The sequence below is a fragment of the Manis javanica genome, chromosome 10, assembly GCF_040802235.1.
Source record: "Manis javanica isolate MJ-LG chromosome 10, MJ_LKY, whole genome shotgun sequence".
Classification (NCBI taxonomy): domain Eukaryota; kingdom Metazoa; phylum Chordata; class Mammalia; order Pholidota; family Manidae; genus Manis; species Manis javanica.
The window spans coordinates 44399699-44414290 of NC_133165.1; the positions used below are offsets into that span (position 1 = coordinate 44399699).

At 52.6% G+C, this 14592-nt stretch overlaps 2 protein-coding genes across 9 annotated transcripts; one reads left to right on the forward strand and one right to left on the reverse strand.

The window, feature by feature from the left end:
• The first annotated feature begins 57 nt into the window (after positions 1–57).
• RUSF1 (RUS family member 1) lies at positions 58–9220 on the forward strand. Of its 2 annotated transcripts, none has more exons than XM_017648699.3 (13): positions 58–357; positions 569–683; positions 1126–1171; positions 2809–2841; positions 2928–3033; positions 4045–4146; positions 5397–5467; positions 5545–5729; positions 5809–5866; positions 6247–6317; positions 6981–7124; positions 7230–7307; positions 7780–9220. In XM_017648699.3, the coding sequence occupies exons 1-13, from the start codon at positions 58–60 to the stop codon at positions 7875–7877; spliced, it is 1407 nt and encodes a 468-aa protein (XP_017504188.1). In that variant the 3' UTR covers positions 7878–9220. The 2 variants fall into 2 exon arrangements, with proteins under 2 accessions (XP_017504188.1, XP_017504189.1); XM_017648700.3 differs by having other exon boundaries at positions 5551–5729.
• SLC5A2 (solute carrier family 5 member 2) lies at positions 8184–14061 on the reverse strand. 7 transcript variants are annotated; one of them, XM_073215257.1, is made up of 14 exons: positions 13904–14060; positions 13305–13376; positions 13124–13228; positions 12091–12255; positions 11733–11838; positions 11408–11488; positions 11038–11183; positions 10618–10753; positions 10274–10381; positions 9977–10127; positions 9690–9858; positions 9397–9612; positions 8497–8626; positions 8184–8410 (listed from the first exon to the last, which is right to left on the reverse strand). In XM_073215257.1, exons 1-14 carry the CDS (start codon positions 14027–14029, stop codon positions 8184–8186), a joined length of 1938 nt encoding a protein of 645 aa, XP_073071358.1. In that variant the 5' UTR covers positions 14030–14060. The 7 variants fall into 7 exon arrangements, with proteins under 7 accessions (XP_073071358.1, XP_017504187.2, XP_073071361.1 ...); XM_017648698.3 differs by having other exon boundaries at positions 11038–11267; XM_073215260.1 differs by lacking the exon at positions 9397–9612 and having other exon boundaries at positions 11038–11267; positions 13904–14061.
• Between the last annotated feature and the right edge of the window lie 531 nt (positions 14062–14592).

Genomic DNA, 14592 nt, shown 5'->3' on the forward strand with positions numbered 1-14592 from the left:
AAGCCGGAAACGTAGTCGGGCCGTTTTTCTCGTCGGAAGAGACGGAAGAGATCTGGCATGGCTGAACTCACAAGTGTTGAGGAACCGTTGTGCTCTGAGCAGTTCGGCTCCGGGGCGGCCCGGAGCTGCCACGCCGCCGCCGACGGGAGCCTGCAGTGGGAGGCCTGGGGGTGGTGCAAGTGGGGGCTCTCCGGGGCCTTCACAGTGAAACCCGAAAAACAAGATGGGGTTGAGGGAACCGCTCCCGAGGCCGCCTCACCACTTCTATCTGGTCTCCTGGCTGTGTTCCTGCCGCAGGGTTACCCCGATAGCGTCAGCACAGACTATCTGCCCTACCAGCTGTGGGATTCTGTGCAGGTCAGCCCGGCTGGCTTGGGGAGGGGGCGGCATATAACCGATGATAAGGGAGACAATGTGGGCCACCTCTCCCCACTTTACAGACTGGAAACGGAGGTCTAGGAGCGGAGTTATGATACATACCAAGTGACACACCTAGGAGAGCCGACTATAGAGCTTAAACCTCCGTGCTCCTGCACCTACTCCTCACTCCACTTATTTTCTTTTCCAGGCCTTTGCTTCCAGCCTTTCCGGCTCCCTTGCCACCCACGCAGTCTTGGTGGGTATAGGGGTGGGGGACGCAAAAGCCTCTGTTTCAGCTGCCACGGCCACCTGGTTGGTGAAAGGTGAGCTGAGCCCTGAAGCCTCACTTAACGCTGCCATCCCTCTGGCCCCATCATTTTCTTGTGACTTGGAAGCCCAGCACTTCCTTTCTCCTTCTCCCAGTGTCCTGGTCTCTATCTCTGGTCTGTGATGTGTGTGTGGACTCGTGCCTGATTAGGTCCGGGACCCAAGTTTCCCTAGTGCCAAGAACAGTACCTTGTACCCTTTTTTTAAAAAATGCAGAATTCAAGTCAGTAAATTTTAAAGATTTTTATTGGCATTATGCAGTAATTAATTAGTTGCCCATCACTGGAATACCCTCATCCCGTGCACCAGCTTTGCAACCTCACTCTATTCCCCATGCATATTGTTCAGAGCCCCTAAATCATCTAGAGCCCAGATCTAAAGCCCCCTTCCATTTACCCCTAGGCTCTTCCTTGTTCTCACCAGTGCCTCTCTCCTCAGATTCAACTGGCATGTTGGGCCGCATCATCTTCGCTTGGTGGAAGGGGTGAGTTTGTCTTCTTGGTCATTAGACTTGGCCACCCTCTCCAGACAGGGATCAAGTCTGTCTCAGACCTGGCTGTATTTTAGCTCCCCTTCCTACCAGTCTGCAGACGGGAAATTTAGCATTTAACGTCATCAGGGCTAAGGAGTCTTTAGTGATTACCCAGTCCAGGCGGCTTGCCCAGGGTCTCCTAGGAGTGAAGCCACAGAGCTGTTGCCATGATCTGATTTGCCTTCAAAAGCACTGATTTGCTGCTCTGCTGCCCATCATGGGAAAACAGCCACAAGCTCCAAGTGACCTCTGTTTTCTTGTTGAAAGAGAAGCATGAACAAGACAGTGCCTAAGTCAAAAGGAATGGCTTATTCCAGAGGCTACTTGGGTGGCTTAGACACTAGGTTGGGTTTTGTTGACCTGATGTGAGGAGTGGGCTTGGGCCCTCAGGTGTCTGTCCCACGTGGAATCAGCATTACCATTTATCTAGAAGACAGTAAGGATCTCATGCTGCCTACTTCCTCCTCAAGTCAGTATTGAGTGATTAGGACCTCAGGCGTGATTTAGTATCTGCTATTATTTGGGTTGTGAGGTTCAGTGAAAGAGTTTATGCAAAGTGCTTAGCATGTTGTGTGGTACATAATAAGTGTTCAGTAAACACTCACTGCTGTTAACAGCTTTGTGCCTCACAAGCTGTCTGTATATCATCTCTAATCCTTAGAAGAACTTGTAGAGTAGGATTGAATGTGAACATTTTACAGGTATGAAGCAGACTTAAAAGAGGGAAATTAGTCACACAGCTTCTAACTAGTGAGATGGGATTTGAACCTAAAGCCTGTACTCTTTCTACAGTATCAGGCTGCTTTACTAGGCAGAGCCCTAGACCAGGCCCATATGTTCTAGTCCTGCCTTTGCCAAATATACCCTCAGGAGCTGCCCATGTGTGTCCCATATCCCACGTAGGAATGCCCCCTTTACCTCCAGGAGACTTTAGATTAAGGGTTTTCTGCAAATTCTGAGCTGGGCTGGGGCTGCAACATCTCCTGACATTGGACTGTTGGAGAAGTGATCCCCAGGTGTTTGTGCATGGGCCAGAAGTCACTCTGCCTAGCAAAAGAGGCAGCCATCTTCTTACAGAATAGAAATTTCCTAGGCCTGGATGTCAGAGCCTGGTTCTTCTGGCCTTTTTCCCCCACTTTCCATGTGATTGAAGTCACATTCCCTTTTAGGGCTGGTTATCTGTAACATGCAGGGGTTACACTAAATGTAGTATTTACCAGTCCAAAGTATGTGACGCCTTGCTGGATACCCTGGATAAAGCAGGAGGAAGGGGAGGGGAGATGGTAGAGGAACCCAGGATAACCTTTCCTAAAGGAGAGCTGGAGGGCAGGGAGCACCCAAAAGAAAATTTTTTCTTTGGTGGATCATTCGTTAGTAAGGAGGAAACACTGAGTGACCACCGAAGGTACTCACAGCTAATGGTGGCATTTCAGGCAGCAGTGACAGGGTGTTGGGACAGATGTCTGGCTGGGGTGTGAGTTTTGCTGAGCCTTTTGGACCCTACCTCAGCCTAAAGGATGGCCTGCATTGCCCACAGGATGTGTTTTCTCCTTAATCCAAATTACAATCCAACCTCTCCTCCCCAACAGGAGCAAACTGGACTGTAATGCCAAGCAGTGGAGGTAAGGAGAGCTGGAACAGGGGAGGAGCATCTTCTATTATGAAGGTCTCTTAACTCTGACTTGGAACCTCTGATTCTTTTCCCCAGGCTTTTTGCTGACATCCTCAATGATGTAGCCATGTTCCTTGAGATTATGGCTCCCATATACCCAGTGTGTTTCACCATGACCATATGCACCAGCAACCTGGCCAAGGTAGCCACTTCTGGGGCACTCTACCCGAGATATCTACCTTTTTGGTGCTGGGTGTAGCTTCAGTTGGGGCTCATAGGTGAGGTCCTGGGTCCTGTATTCAAGGCACCTCTAGAAGAGTAAAAAAATTCAGATGTTTCTACTTGGACCATATTTTTTTTTATCTTCCTCTAGCCAGACAGCCTCTAGTGCTTAATAGTCAGTCTATGCAGTGTCTGAAGCCACAGGACTGGTGAGTAAACTAGCTCTGAGCTGAGAGATAGAAGGGGTGATCTAAAGTCAGCATTTGGAACCTGCTCCAAGCTACCTTTCATTCTTTCCATTAAGTATTTATTGAATGCCTGTTGCATGTTTGGCACGAATATGAGCTCTCCCATCTTTGAAAAAAAGCCACACATAATTAAATAAATGCTTTAAGAATTATAGCTATAGATATTTCAGATGAGAAGTGTAGGGGCTGTAAGAGGGTCCAGATGAGAAGTATAGGGGGCTGCAAGAAGGAGAGATGCAGGTGTCCTGGGAGGTCAGTGCCACTAGTGTGGTTTTGGTTTGGCCTAGAAGACCTGGATAGGCCTTAACTGGGTCAGGAAGAGAGTGGAGTTAGTTATAAGCAGGCAGAATATAGGCATACATTTGGACACCAGACTAGGCCTGGAGTTCAACAAGGGTGAGGATGCAGCCAAAGCAGAAGTTGGAAGCTAGAGAGGTTCTAGACTAAGAATGGTCTTTGGGCCTCCACCTTGGGGAAGGAAATTGAATTTTCTAAGGCCTGGTCCACAGCGTGGTGTGGCAGGCAGAACTTTAGTTTTCTCTTGGTACAGGACAGGGGAGGTGGGCCTAGTGGACATGCAAGTTGAAAATAAGATACCAAGGACAGCATTCAGTTAGCTGTTGTCACCTGAGGCCTGATTTTCTCAAGCTGGTTGAGCCGTTTACTTGGCTCAGCCACAGAAGCACCTGTATTGCCATAGCATCGAGCCACTTTGACCTTCCCTCTTCCATTTCTCTACCCAGTGCATTGTGAGCGTGGCTGGTGGAGCCACTCGGGCTGCACTGACCATGCACCAGGCCCGAAGAAACAACATGGCTGACGTGTCAGCCAAAGATAGCAGCCAGGTGAGCAGCCAGAATTAGAGGGACTGGGGGTGGAGCAGGCTGGGCCCAGTTTGGGAGTACGGAGAGAAGCACCTGAGTGCTCCTGGGGGTAGAAGTGGGAGGCATGCAGGAGGAAATGTTGGTGCTGCCTGTGCTGACTTAGGCAACAGATAAGGGAGTAAGGCTTAGAGGGGTTCAGTCCACCTGGGTATCCTGAGGCACGTCCCTTCTCTCAGGAAATTGTTGGACTAGTTCTTCCCCATTTTCTCTTTATTGGTTGTTAGGAAAGGAAGAATAAGTACAACCCAGGCCCTGCTCTTTAGGGTCTCCCAGCTTCATGGTAAAGCTTCATGCCTGTTCTCTTTCCAACCCCCAGTGCCCCCCATGACCCCAAAGCTGTATTTTCCAAGGCCACAAGGCTTCCTCAGTTCCCAGAGGCAGTGAAGCATTCTGGGCAGCACAGGGTACATGCATAGTCCCACAGCAGGCCTCTTGCTTTCTGCTGTGCTGCTAGCATCGACCATCCTGTCTCGGGGAGAGGAGGTCCCTCTACTCCTGAGCTCCCAAGACTTCTAGTCGCCAATATCTGTCACACCCACCACCTTTATTTTCCATGGCCCATCCCCTTGCCAGGATGGCTGGGTAGGAAGAGCTCTTCAGTCTTGGGATCCACCTATGCCAGCTCTCCCAGGGAACCCAGTAGTCAGGGACACCATCCCGACTCCTCTTCTTTCATGATGAGTTGGCGCAGGCAGCCTGGGGACTTTTCCCTTAAAGTGAGCTCAGTCAGGCCATTTTGGGCCATGAGAGGATTCTAATAATATCAATTGTCAAGGGAAGAGGTTTAGATCTTGTGCCTTTCTTCCTGATTGGTTCCTTGAATTCCTTGAACCCTTTGCAAATATGTCTGCCAGTTTTTGCTTGGGGGTAGGAGTAAGGGAATCCACCTTTTTAAACCACCAAATAGAAGTACTTCCCCACTCAGTACACCTACACCCTGCATGTACTTGCCTGAGTGTAGGGCTACTCGGGCAACTTGTATAACAAAGAAGACATGTTCCAAGAGCATTGTGTCTACTTGGGCAGAGAAGCAGCTAGTATCTTAACTGACAGCTCACTCACCAAAATCGTTAAAAATCTATTAGGAACTCTCATCACTATAGGAAGCCCTAGCAGATTCTGGGGTGGGGACGAATGTGGTGAACAGCAATGAAGGATATTCAGTGCTGGAGGGGAGCCCTCTAACTCCCAACCCCTCTACCATTTTCCAGGAGACACTAGTAAACCTGGTAGGGCTCTTGGCTAGCCTCTTGATGCTTCCCCTGGTGTCCAGTTGCCCTAGGTAAGCCAGGATCAAAGGTGGGAAGGAGGTGCCCAGCCAGGCTTCTGCCCACATTGACTACCTCACTCTCACCCCAGCTTTAGCCTCGGTTGTTTCTTCCTCCTCACTTCCCTCCATATCTATGCCAACTATCGGGCAGTCCGAGCCCTTGTGATAGAGACCTTGAACGAACACCGACTGTGGCTGGTCCTGAAGCACTTCCTTCAGAGGGGAGAGATTCTTAGTCCTACCTCAGCCAATCAGATGGAGCCACTGTGGACAGGTGACCCAACCCCTTGGTCTTAAATCCTGTGTCTCCCAATCTCTTCCCTACTGGGCATCCTGACTCCAGTTTCTCACAGGTTTGTGGCCGTCTCTGTCTTTATCCCTGGGGGTCCCCCTACACCACTTGACCACCAGGTGAGTAGCTTAGGGTCTCCCACCTGACACTTCTGCCTGCTCCTCACACATGCTTCTTGCTCTGATTACACAATGGCCTCCCCTGAGCAGGCCCCACCTCTCTCTTCTTGGTTCTTTATTTCCACTGAACAGACTTAGGGGTCAGCATGGGTGCTGAAGAGCAGCAGGGAGTAGTAAGAGTAGATGTCAGGGTTATAGTTAATGGATGCAGGAAGGAAGAAGGGGTGGATTAGGATGCCTGGGCAATGGCTGAGGGATAGATGAGAAGTGAATTAAAGATGAAGTATGGACAGTTAGGATTAAAAGGTATCTGTTCAGCTAGCTGGATGGTTCCTCCTGCCTTTGCTTTCTCCTCCACTGCACTGTCTTCTCCCCATCAGTGTCTTTGAGCTGCAACAGCTGGTAGAGGGGCACCAGGAACCCTACCTCCTTCGCTGGGACCAGTCACAAAGTAAGTGTGCTGCAGTCCCCCTGCCTTAGACTCACCCTCCTGGGGTCAGCGTCTCATTCCTCCAGCTCCAAGGCCCCAGTCCCTGGACACTTTGGAGGCTGCCTTATGTCCTAGAGGGAGCTCTAGGTATATTCAAATTACAGCTGTGTGCCCCAATGAAATTCACTTTACTTCTCTGTGAAATGGATCTAATACCTGCCTTATTACCTAAAATGTTTTTAGAGGATCAAACAAGGCGATTATGTAAAAGCACTTCGTACATTGCAATACACTTACTCAAATAAGATTATGACTTCTGCTTATCCCTGGAGAGCCACTTTTCTCTCCCATCCTGGGTCACTTCTTGAGGAAACAAGTACTAGAGTTTACTGGTCTGCTAGTCATGTGTTAAAAGGTGCTTATTCTCACTAGCCATTAAAAACACGTGAAATAAGCCCACCTCAGTGAACTGCTATGTAGTTGTGCTTGGAAATTGAGCATTTCTGTTTGTCCAGAGCATTGGGGAGCAATAGGAGGTAAAGTTGGAAAGGAAAGGGTGAGAGATGGCCTTCCATTGCCAGGCCAGGGCCTCTGGGCAGACGAGGATGAAGCAGGATTTTAGGGTTGAAGGTGTTTGGGGAAGTGGCCCTTCCCTGCTACCGGTCTGTCCCTGGGTCTCTCCAGACCAGGTGCAGGTCGTTCTGAGCCAGATGGCAGGCCCTGAGACCATCCTAAGGGCTGCCACGCATGGGCTGGTGCTTGGAGCCTTGCAGGAAAATGAGCCCCTCCCAGCCGAGCTGGAGGAATTGAGGACCCGAGCACAGGCAGGTAAGCACCTCACAATCTAGACTGCTGATGATTCAAAAGGGGATGGAGAGAAGGACTCTGTTTGACTTGGGGACCCAAGAGCTCTGGTTCTGCACCCCTCTACAGGTCCTGAGAAAGAGAGCTGGGTCATTGTCAGGGAGATACACCAAGTGTTGGACAAGCTGTTCCCAAAGTTCCTGAAAGGTAACATCCTTCAGCACCATGGCTCGTTGGCTTCTGAGGCCTTCCCCCCAGATGCTGCTACACCCATCCCCAGATCTGGTTTCTTTCTGTGACCTTAAGTCTGGGCCTCAACTTCCCTCTCTGCAGGATGGGGAAGTCAGGATGGTCCCTGAGGCTGTGTCAGTGTTGACAGTCTGTGTAATCCCAGTTGGCATTGAAGAAACGAGGGCAGGAGAAGCTTACAGATTACAATGATCTTTCATTTGGCACCTACTCCATTCCAGCCCTTCTCCATGTGCTAACTCAGTGAACTCTTGCTGCACCCAGATGAGGTTTTAGCCTCTTTATGCCAGAGATACCCAGCAGATGCAGAGGAGCCTGAGTAGTGCCCAAAGCATGCGCCCAGCCTGTGCTGCTCCTTGCCCCTCTCCCAGGGTCAGCCCAGAGTCTGCTTCCCATCAGTCTCAGCAGCACCCCCATGACTTCTCCCCAGGACTGCAGGATGCAGGCTGGAAGACGAAGAAGTACCAGCTAGAGGTGGATGAGTGGAGGGCCACATGGCTCCTGTCTCCAGCAAAGAAGGTCTTATAAACAGCTCACATGGAAGCCCAGGTCCCAGGACAGGGCCTGGAGCAAGGACACTTTGGCCACAGCAGGACACGGGAACTTGCTTTATTTTTGCTTAAGGAAACTTCCGTAGTGGTTGGCCAAGGCCTCATGACTGCCAATCAAGATAGACTGGGCCCCAGGCGGAGACAAGATAAAAAGAAGGGAACCAAGGCTTCCCCCTCCCCTCCTGCCCCATTCCCTTCTCACTACTACAGGCTCCCCACCACCATTCATTGTGAAGCTGAGCCCTGCCCTGGCTGTGGCTCATGGGGTCCAGCATACTTGGCCTCAGGCATAAAAGCCCCAGAGGAACATGGCCACAGCCATCATGAGCAATGCATTGAGGTTGACAACACGGGCCCAGCTTGGGTCCTCACTGATGTCCTCCAGTCGCCTGGCTACTGCAGCCACCTCCTCCTGTGTAGGCAGTTGGTGGCCGCCTGCCTCACCCCTACTTATTCCACAGAACCAGAGCAGGCACTGGTGGAATAGGCCTGGTGCTGGGGACTGGGGCTCTAGAAACAATTGAGGTCCTGTGGTTAGTTTGAGAGAACTTGGCTGCCCCAGATCCCCAGCCCCACCTCCTGAGGCAATGCCTTACCCTCCATGCTCACTGCATGCTCAGGGCACCCATTCTGAACAACACATGAGGTTAGGCCTTCCAGCTCATCAGCATCCAGGTCCTCCCTCTTCTCCTTGCTGTGCCGGAGACTGAAAACCAGGCGGTGGAGCTGGGGAAGGGCAGAAGCAAGGACCAGGTGGGAGCACAGTTCCCCCACCCCAGATCCTGAGGTCTCTTGTCCATACTGGCATTCCCCAAGCTCGCTGTCCAACCTGTAGATCTGGCCCAGGCTCACTCAAACCTGACCATAACAGCCCTTTGCCCTGAGACTAAACCCAAGCTTTTTGGCAGGGTGGTTAAAGTTCTTGGCCCGGCTCACCCCCTGCTTCATTGCCCCCAGTCCCCTCTCTATACTCAATATTGTAGTACTTTAGTCTTACAGTTCTGTTAGCACAGTGTTCCTTCCTGAGGGTATTTGCTCAGTTTCTTCCTACTGCCTTTCCCCTCTTCTCTACCTGTAAAATCCTTCCAGGCCCAGCTCCTTTGTCCTGTTCCCCAATCAGCCATACCCTGGGACACTTGCCCTTGCCCTGCAGCAGCACAAGACTGAACCCTTTTATGGGCTTTCAAGATTGCGCTCTGTCCATCTGAGTCACCAATCAGATCCTGTGTTTTGAGCCTTAAAGGCCATGCTGAGGATTTTGGGGGGTGTCTTCAAGGCGCCTCCCCCTAAACCATTCAAATAAATGTCATTTAAATAGAACTGCTTGTTTTGCCAATACAACTTCAAACTGGACTCTGAGCCTTCATCCCAGCCTTCAGGATAGAAATTTGGGTCCCCCCAACTGAGGTTCCTGGAAGTGGACTGGCTGTCAGAGTACAGGGCTGCACTGGTCCACCTGGTGCATGTTTGGTGTCCCTCCGGAGGCTGGCACTTACATGTTTGTGTGGGATGGGTGCTGTGCACAGTGAGACTACAAGGGTGAGGAGGCCAGAGCAGATGAAGAGCATGATGGCAAAGTAGAGGTAGTGCACACGGCAGAGGAGTGCGGGGCACACTGAGGGTCGCACACAGTTACCCGAGCCGAAGGAGAACTCGGGAATTAGGCGTGCTAGACCCATCAGCAGACCCCCAATCAGTCCCCAAAAGGCGCCCTGTCAGGGGAAAGAGTGTCAGCTGCTTCAGGATGGCCAAGTTCTGCCCCAAGCTCATGACATACACACATGCTTACCTTTTCATTGATGCGGGGCACGAAAAGTGCCAGCACAAAGACAGCGGACACAGGTGGCGCCAGGTAGCTGGAGACTGCCTGGATATAATCAAAGAGCTGCCCGCCCTGCGCTGCTTGTACCACAGGTAGCCAGGCCACCGACACAGCCACAATGAACACCACCCAGACCCTGAGGTGGGAAGATGAGATTTTACCCAGGACTCTGTCCACCCTAACCATGTGAGTGTTCCCTGCCCCCACCCTGGGCTGATTCAGAGGGCAAGAGATGGAGGAAACCCAGGCCGCACCGTCCTACTAGTAGCAGCTCACGGTTGCCCGCATGGGGACGCAGGCGCGTGTAGATGTCCATGGTGAAAAGGGTGCTGCTGCTGTTAAAGATTGAGGCCAGTGAGGACATGAGCGCAGCCAGCATAACTGCCAGCATAAGTCCACGCAGACCTATGGACCGATGGGAGCCATGAGCCCCAGGACTTAAGGGTGTCCTGGAAGGTGCGAGCTCGATAAGGGGCTGACTCCTCCCCGCAGCATCCTCCCCAGTATGCCTGCGCCTGTGGGCAGGAGGCAACTCAGGTGTCCGCCCTCACCACTGGGCATGAGCTTCACCACGAGCCTCGGGTAGGCAATGTTGGAGCAGCCCACCTCAGTTCCACAAATGCGCCTACACACCTCAGGCACCACGCAAGCCACCTCATCTGAGGGAAAAAGGGCATGAGGGCTAGGACCGGAATCTGGTCTGGGAACTTATATCCCTGGAGTGGGGGTGGGTATCCTAGTGAAGGACAGTGGGACCACTCGTGGGGTGGATTGGGTAACTAGATTCCCAAATTCTACGACTGTAACAGAAATGGGAGACACACACCAGCATCCTGGCACAAGAAACGGGATGGATGGGGTGCAGGAATTCTGATCTGGAGGGTGTTGCAGTTACCAGGGTAGAGAATACGGCTGATCATGCCCGGCATGACCATGAGGAACATGGGCATCAGCTTCAAGTAGCCACACAGGATGCAGCCTGCCTTGATGTGAGTCAGGTTCTTCCCGGCCAAGCAGCGCTGCACAATGACCTGTGAGCAGGGGCTTTCAACTACCTGCATCCAGTTCCGGATACCCCGCTCCCTCAGGCCTTGCCTCAACTCGCCGCTCTAATTCAGGCCCACCTCTGGCTCAGCAATGAGGGCAATTCAGCTCCACGTGCAGACCTGGCCTCTTTGGATCCCACTCCATCTGGGTGAGTTCCATCCACCCTGGCCGGGTTCCAACCCCTAGACCAAGCCTTCCACCGAGGAGCCCGATAGGTTCAGGCTCAGCAGTCGTGTTTCTAGCTCCCCACCAAAGCCCTGACCCACACCTGGTCGCTGCACCAGTACCAGCTGGAGACGATGGTAAGCCCCAGGAGCAACGCGGGCCACGGCAGGTCCCCCGTCACGGGGTCCCGGAGCAAGTGGTAGGAGTCGGGTCGGGGTCGGTAGCAGGAGCTGGAGATGTTGCCCACAGCTGGATCCTCCGACACGGTCAGTGACGTCATTGCCCTCAAGTATTTGTCGAAAAGCCCTGAATACCCGCCCACCTCGTGGAAGGCTGTGAGGGTAAGGCCGTCAGGGGACCCCAGGCTCACCCTAGGACACCCATGCTGGACATGTGCGATGTCCCTGCTCCCAGGTTGAGAGCTTTGTGACTCACAACCTCAGAGCTCCTCCCCGACTGGTTAAGCCCCATACCGTAACCCATGAGGATGAAGGCCCCCCCGAGAATGACGAAGGTCTGCACAGTATCCGTGTACATCAGTGCTGCCAGCCCTCCTGCAACAAGTCTGGGTCAGTGGGGCCAACCCAGACAGGCTGCCCCTAGTACACACGATGTCTTTGTGCCAATTTGAAAAAGGTGCCCCCTTCAGGAGGACAGATTTCGACAAGATGGCCCATTCTCTGGGTTCATACACTTGGGCATCAGAAGGCAGGGCTTGGTGAGCAGCGTGTGGCTGAGTGATGCCCCTAACACAACTCCCAAGCCCAGGGTCCTTCCCTAAGCCCCTGCCATAACCACCTGTCACAGTGTAGATCATGGTGATGCCCAAGAGTGCAATGACAGAGGCATAGATGTTCCAGCCCAGAGCCTGTTGAATGAATACCGCGCCGGAGAACATGTCCACCTTGGGGGAAGAAGCAAGTGAGCAGGTCAGGAACTAGGTCCACCTCTTGCCCCAGACTATGTGGCCATGCCTCAAAAGTTCTCATTTTAGCCTTCCCAGGTCCCACCCAGTGTGGCCGTGGCCCCAGAAACCTATTCCTTTCAGACCCTGCTTCCATCATGATTTTTAGAGCCCCCTTCCAGGACCTTCTAGAGACCTCCACAGATGGTCCCACCCTTCCAGAGTCCTGCCCCGCCCACTATGACCGCGCACCGAAATCTTGGTGAAGATGTACAGAAAAAGCGAGAGCACAGACAGGTAGAGGCGGATACGATGGCCGCCGAAGCGCTTGCGCAGGTACTGTGGCATCGTAATTACTCCCGCGGTCAGGTACACTGGTGCGAAGAGCCAGCCCAGTAGCAGAACCACGAACAGCGCCTGAGGGCACAGGGTTGACAGCTGAGTAACTCCCTGTATGAGATCTCTGAAGGGTCTGAGATCTTCTCTTCATGCACGCACTACTCCGAGGGAAGGTCATGCCTGGGGCCTACAGGACAAAACTTCAGATGATGTCCTGGGCCCTAGACATCAAGGGACAAGGTCTTGACACCTTCCTGGGCCCTTAACTAGCACCCTCCTTTCTCTCCCTGGCCATGATCCATGGACCAGTCCGTCCCAAGATGGTCCCACTCCCCATCCTCCCTACCATCCCATGAATTCAAGCAAAGACCCCCTCAGCCTGACTCCAGCCTCTGCCAGGAAGGGCTGCCTCCCCTCTCCTCTCCTCTCCACCCACCCAAAACTGTCCCTCAAGGCTCAGCTCAGAGGCCTGCTCCTTCAGGAAGCCCTGAGCTCAAAGCCCTTATCTCCCCAACCCTCAGAGGTGAGCCTCAGTCCCAGAGCTTTGTCTTCTTCCCACTTCTGCAAAACTTTTAATTTGGTCCAGAGATTCTCACAGGACACAGCTTCAGAGAGCATCAGAACAAGCACCTATCTCTGAGGCTGTTCACCCCACTTCAGAGAAGAATAAATCAAGGCCACAGAGGGTAATGACTGGTCCAGGCTCAAACCACATGTTGGGAGCAGGAACCACCCCTGCCCTAAAAGTGGTCACCTCCTACATCCCCTTGCCTTCCATCTGGATGTGCGACCCTCACTTGAAGCCCAACCACACCCCACACACATAATTGGGAATTCTCACCTCCAGTTTCACACACACACACACACATCCACCTGGAGCCTCCCCAAGTATGACCACCCAAGTTCCCACTGTGGACAGAGGTTATTGGCAAAAAGAGGACCTCACATTCCACTCAAATCCAGCCACAGCCAAGCCGCTTGCAGCACCAGTCCCTGCCAGACCCACAAAGTGGCCACTGCCGATGTTGCTGGCAAAGAGAGAGGCTCCAACCTGGGTGGCCAGAGGTGAGAGTGAGCCAGGCTGCTTCCTTAGGCCTCCTCCCACTCCACAGCCCAGCCTCTCTTACCGGCCACCACACCATGTTTCGTCCTGCCAGGAAATAGCCGCCAACGGTGCCTCTGTTGGTTTTGCACATGGACTGGAGGGCAGGAATTGGGGGAGACCTGGGTTCAGGGCATGTCTTTGGACTTCATTAGCCTCCTCAACAAATTCCTCAGGCTTGTTTCAGGCTGAAGATTAACCAGCATTCAGCTCCCCAATGGTTCACACCCCATCCCCCAACCTCTAGCCACATTTAGGCTTAGGTAACTGGATACAAGATCAGGGACTGGGCCTCTCTGGGTGCCTGGATATTTCTCCTGGGAGCTTTAGTTATGGGTCAGCCATTATGTAGACAGAAGAACAGAGGCCTCATTTAGAAGGCTGTCCCTGATGAAAATCAACTGACCCCCTCAACTAGCCCAATCCAAAGATGGGAGGACAAGGAATGAGTGTTGGCTGGGCCACCCTGAAGCTACCAAGGGACATTATTGTCCCCAGCCCCAAGTTTCTATCAAATATCCAGGCATCCTGCTCCTTCTGCACATGAAGTCTCCTGGAGACATTTTCCTGAAGGCCCCAGAAGCCTGGCTCCCAGCAGCACCTCCCCTGACCCCAACTTCTCACCCACAAGCCGACACCAATGACCAGCAGGAAATAAGCAGCAATAACCAGAATGTCAGCAGGGTTGTCGATTAGGACCCTCTGGTCCCCCAGCCCTGGTACCAAGCCTGGCTCTGTGTGTTCCTCCATTCTGCCCAGGATCTGCCCCTCAAGGAATGAGCCACTGGATTCCCCCAGGGGAAGGATTAATGGTTACCTCAGAGGCAGTGAGCCGACAAGTCCCCCAGGACTTGTTCCCCCTCCCCGGCTTTGTTTAGCTGAATCAGGTCACATCAAGGCCGAAGGCTGGTTCTGGGGAGCTGGACCCTTTCAAGTTCAGGAGTACTCCTTCCTGGGCCATAGCTTCCATCCCTTCCCCCATCTCCTAGGCTCAAAATCACTTCTTTCATCCCCTAAAAATGCCTACAATGCCTACCCTTTAGTCTTGACCTAGGGAGACTTGCTGAGCCTGCCCACTGGTTCTGAGTAATCCAGAGGGATTGTTTTCATATCCAAACCTGACAGTGTCACTCCCCTGCTCAGAAACTCCCCACTGCTCCCTATATTTGGGAGGAGGTAGAAGCTCCTCAGCCTGATGTTCAAAGCCTTCGGCTCTTGCCCACCTTGCCCCTTGCTCCTCAGTGCCAAACCTACAATGAAATCACATTTACTTCCCACTCCCTTTCCCTGCCCAGTCCATGTGTTTTTATACC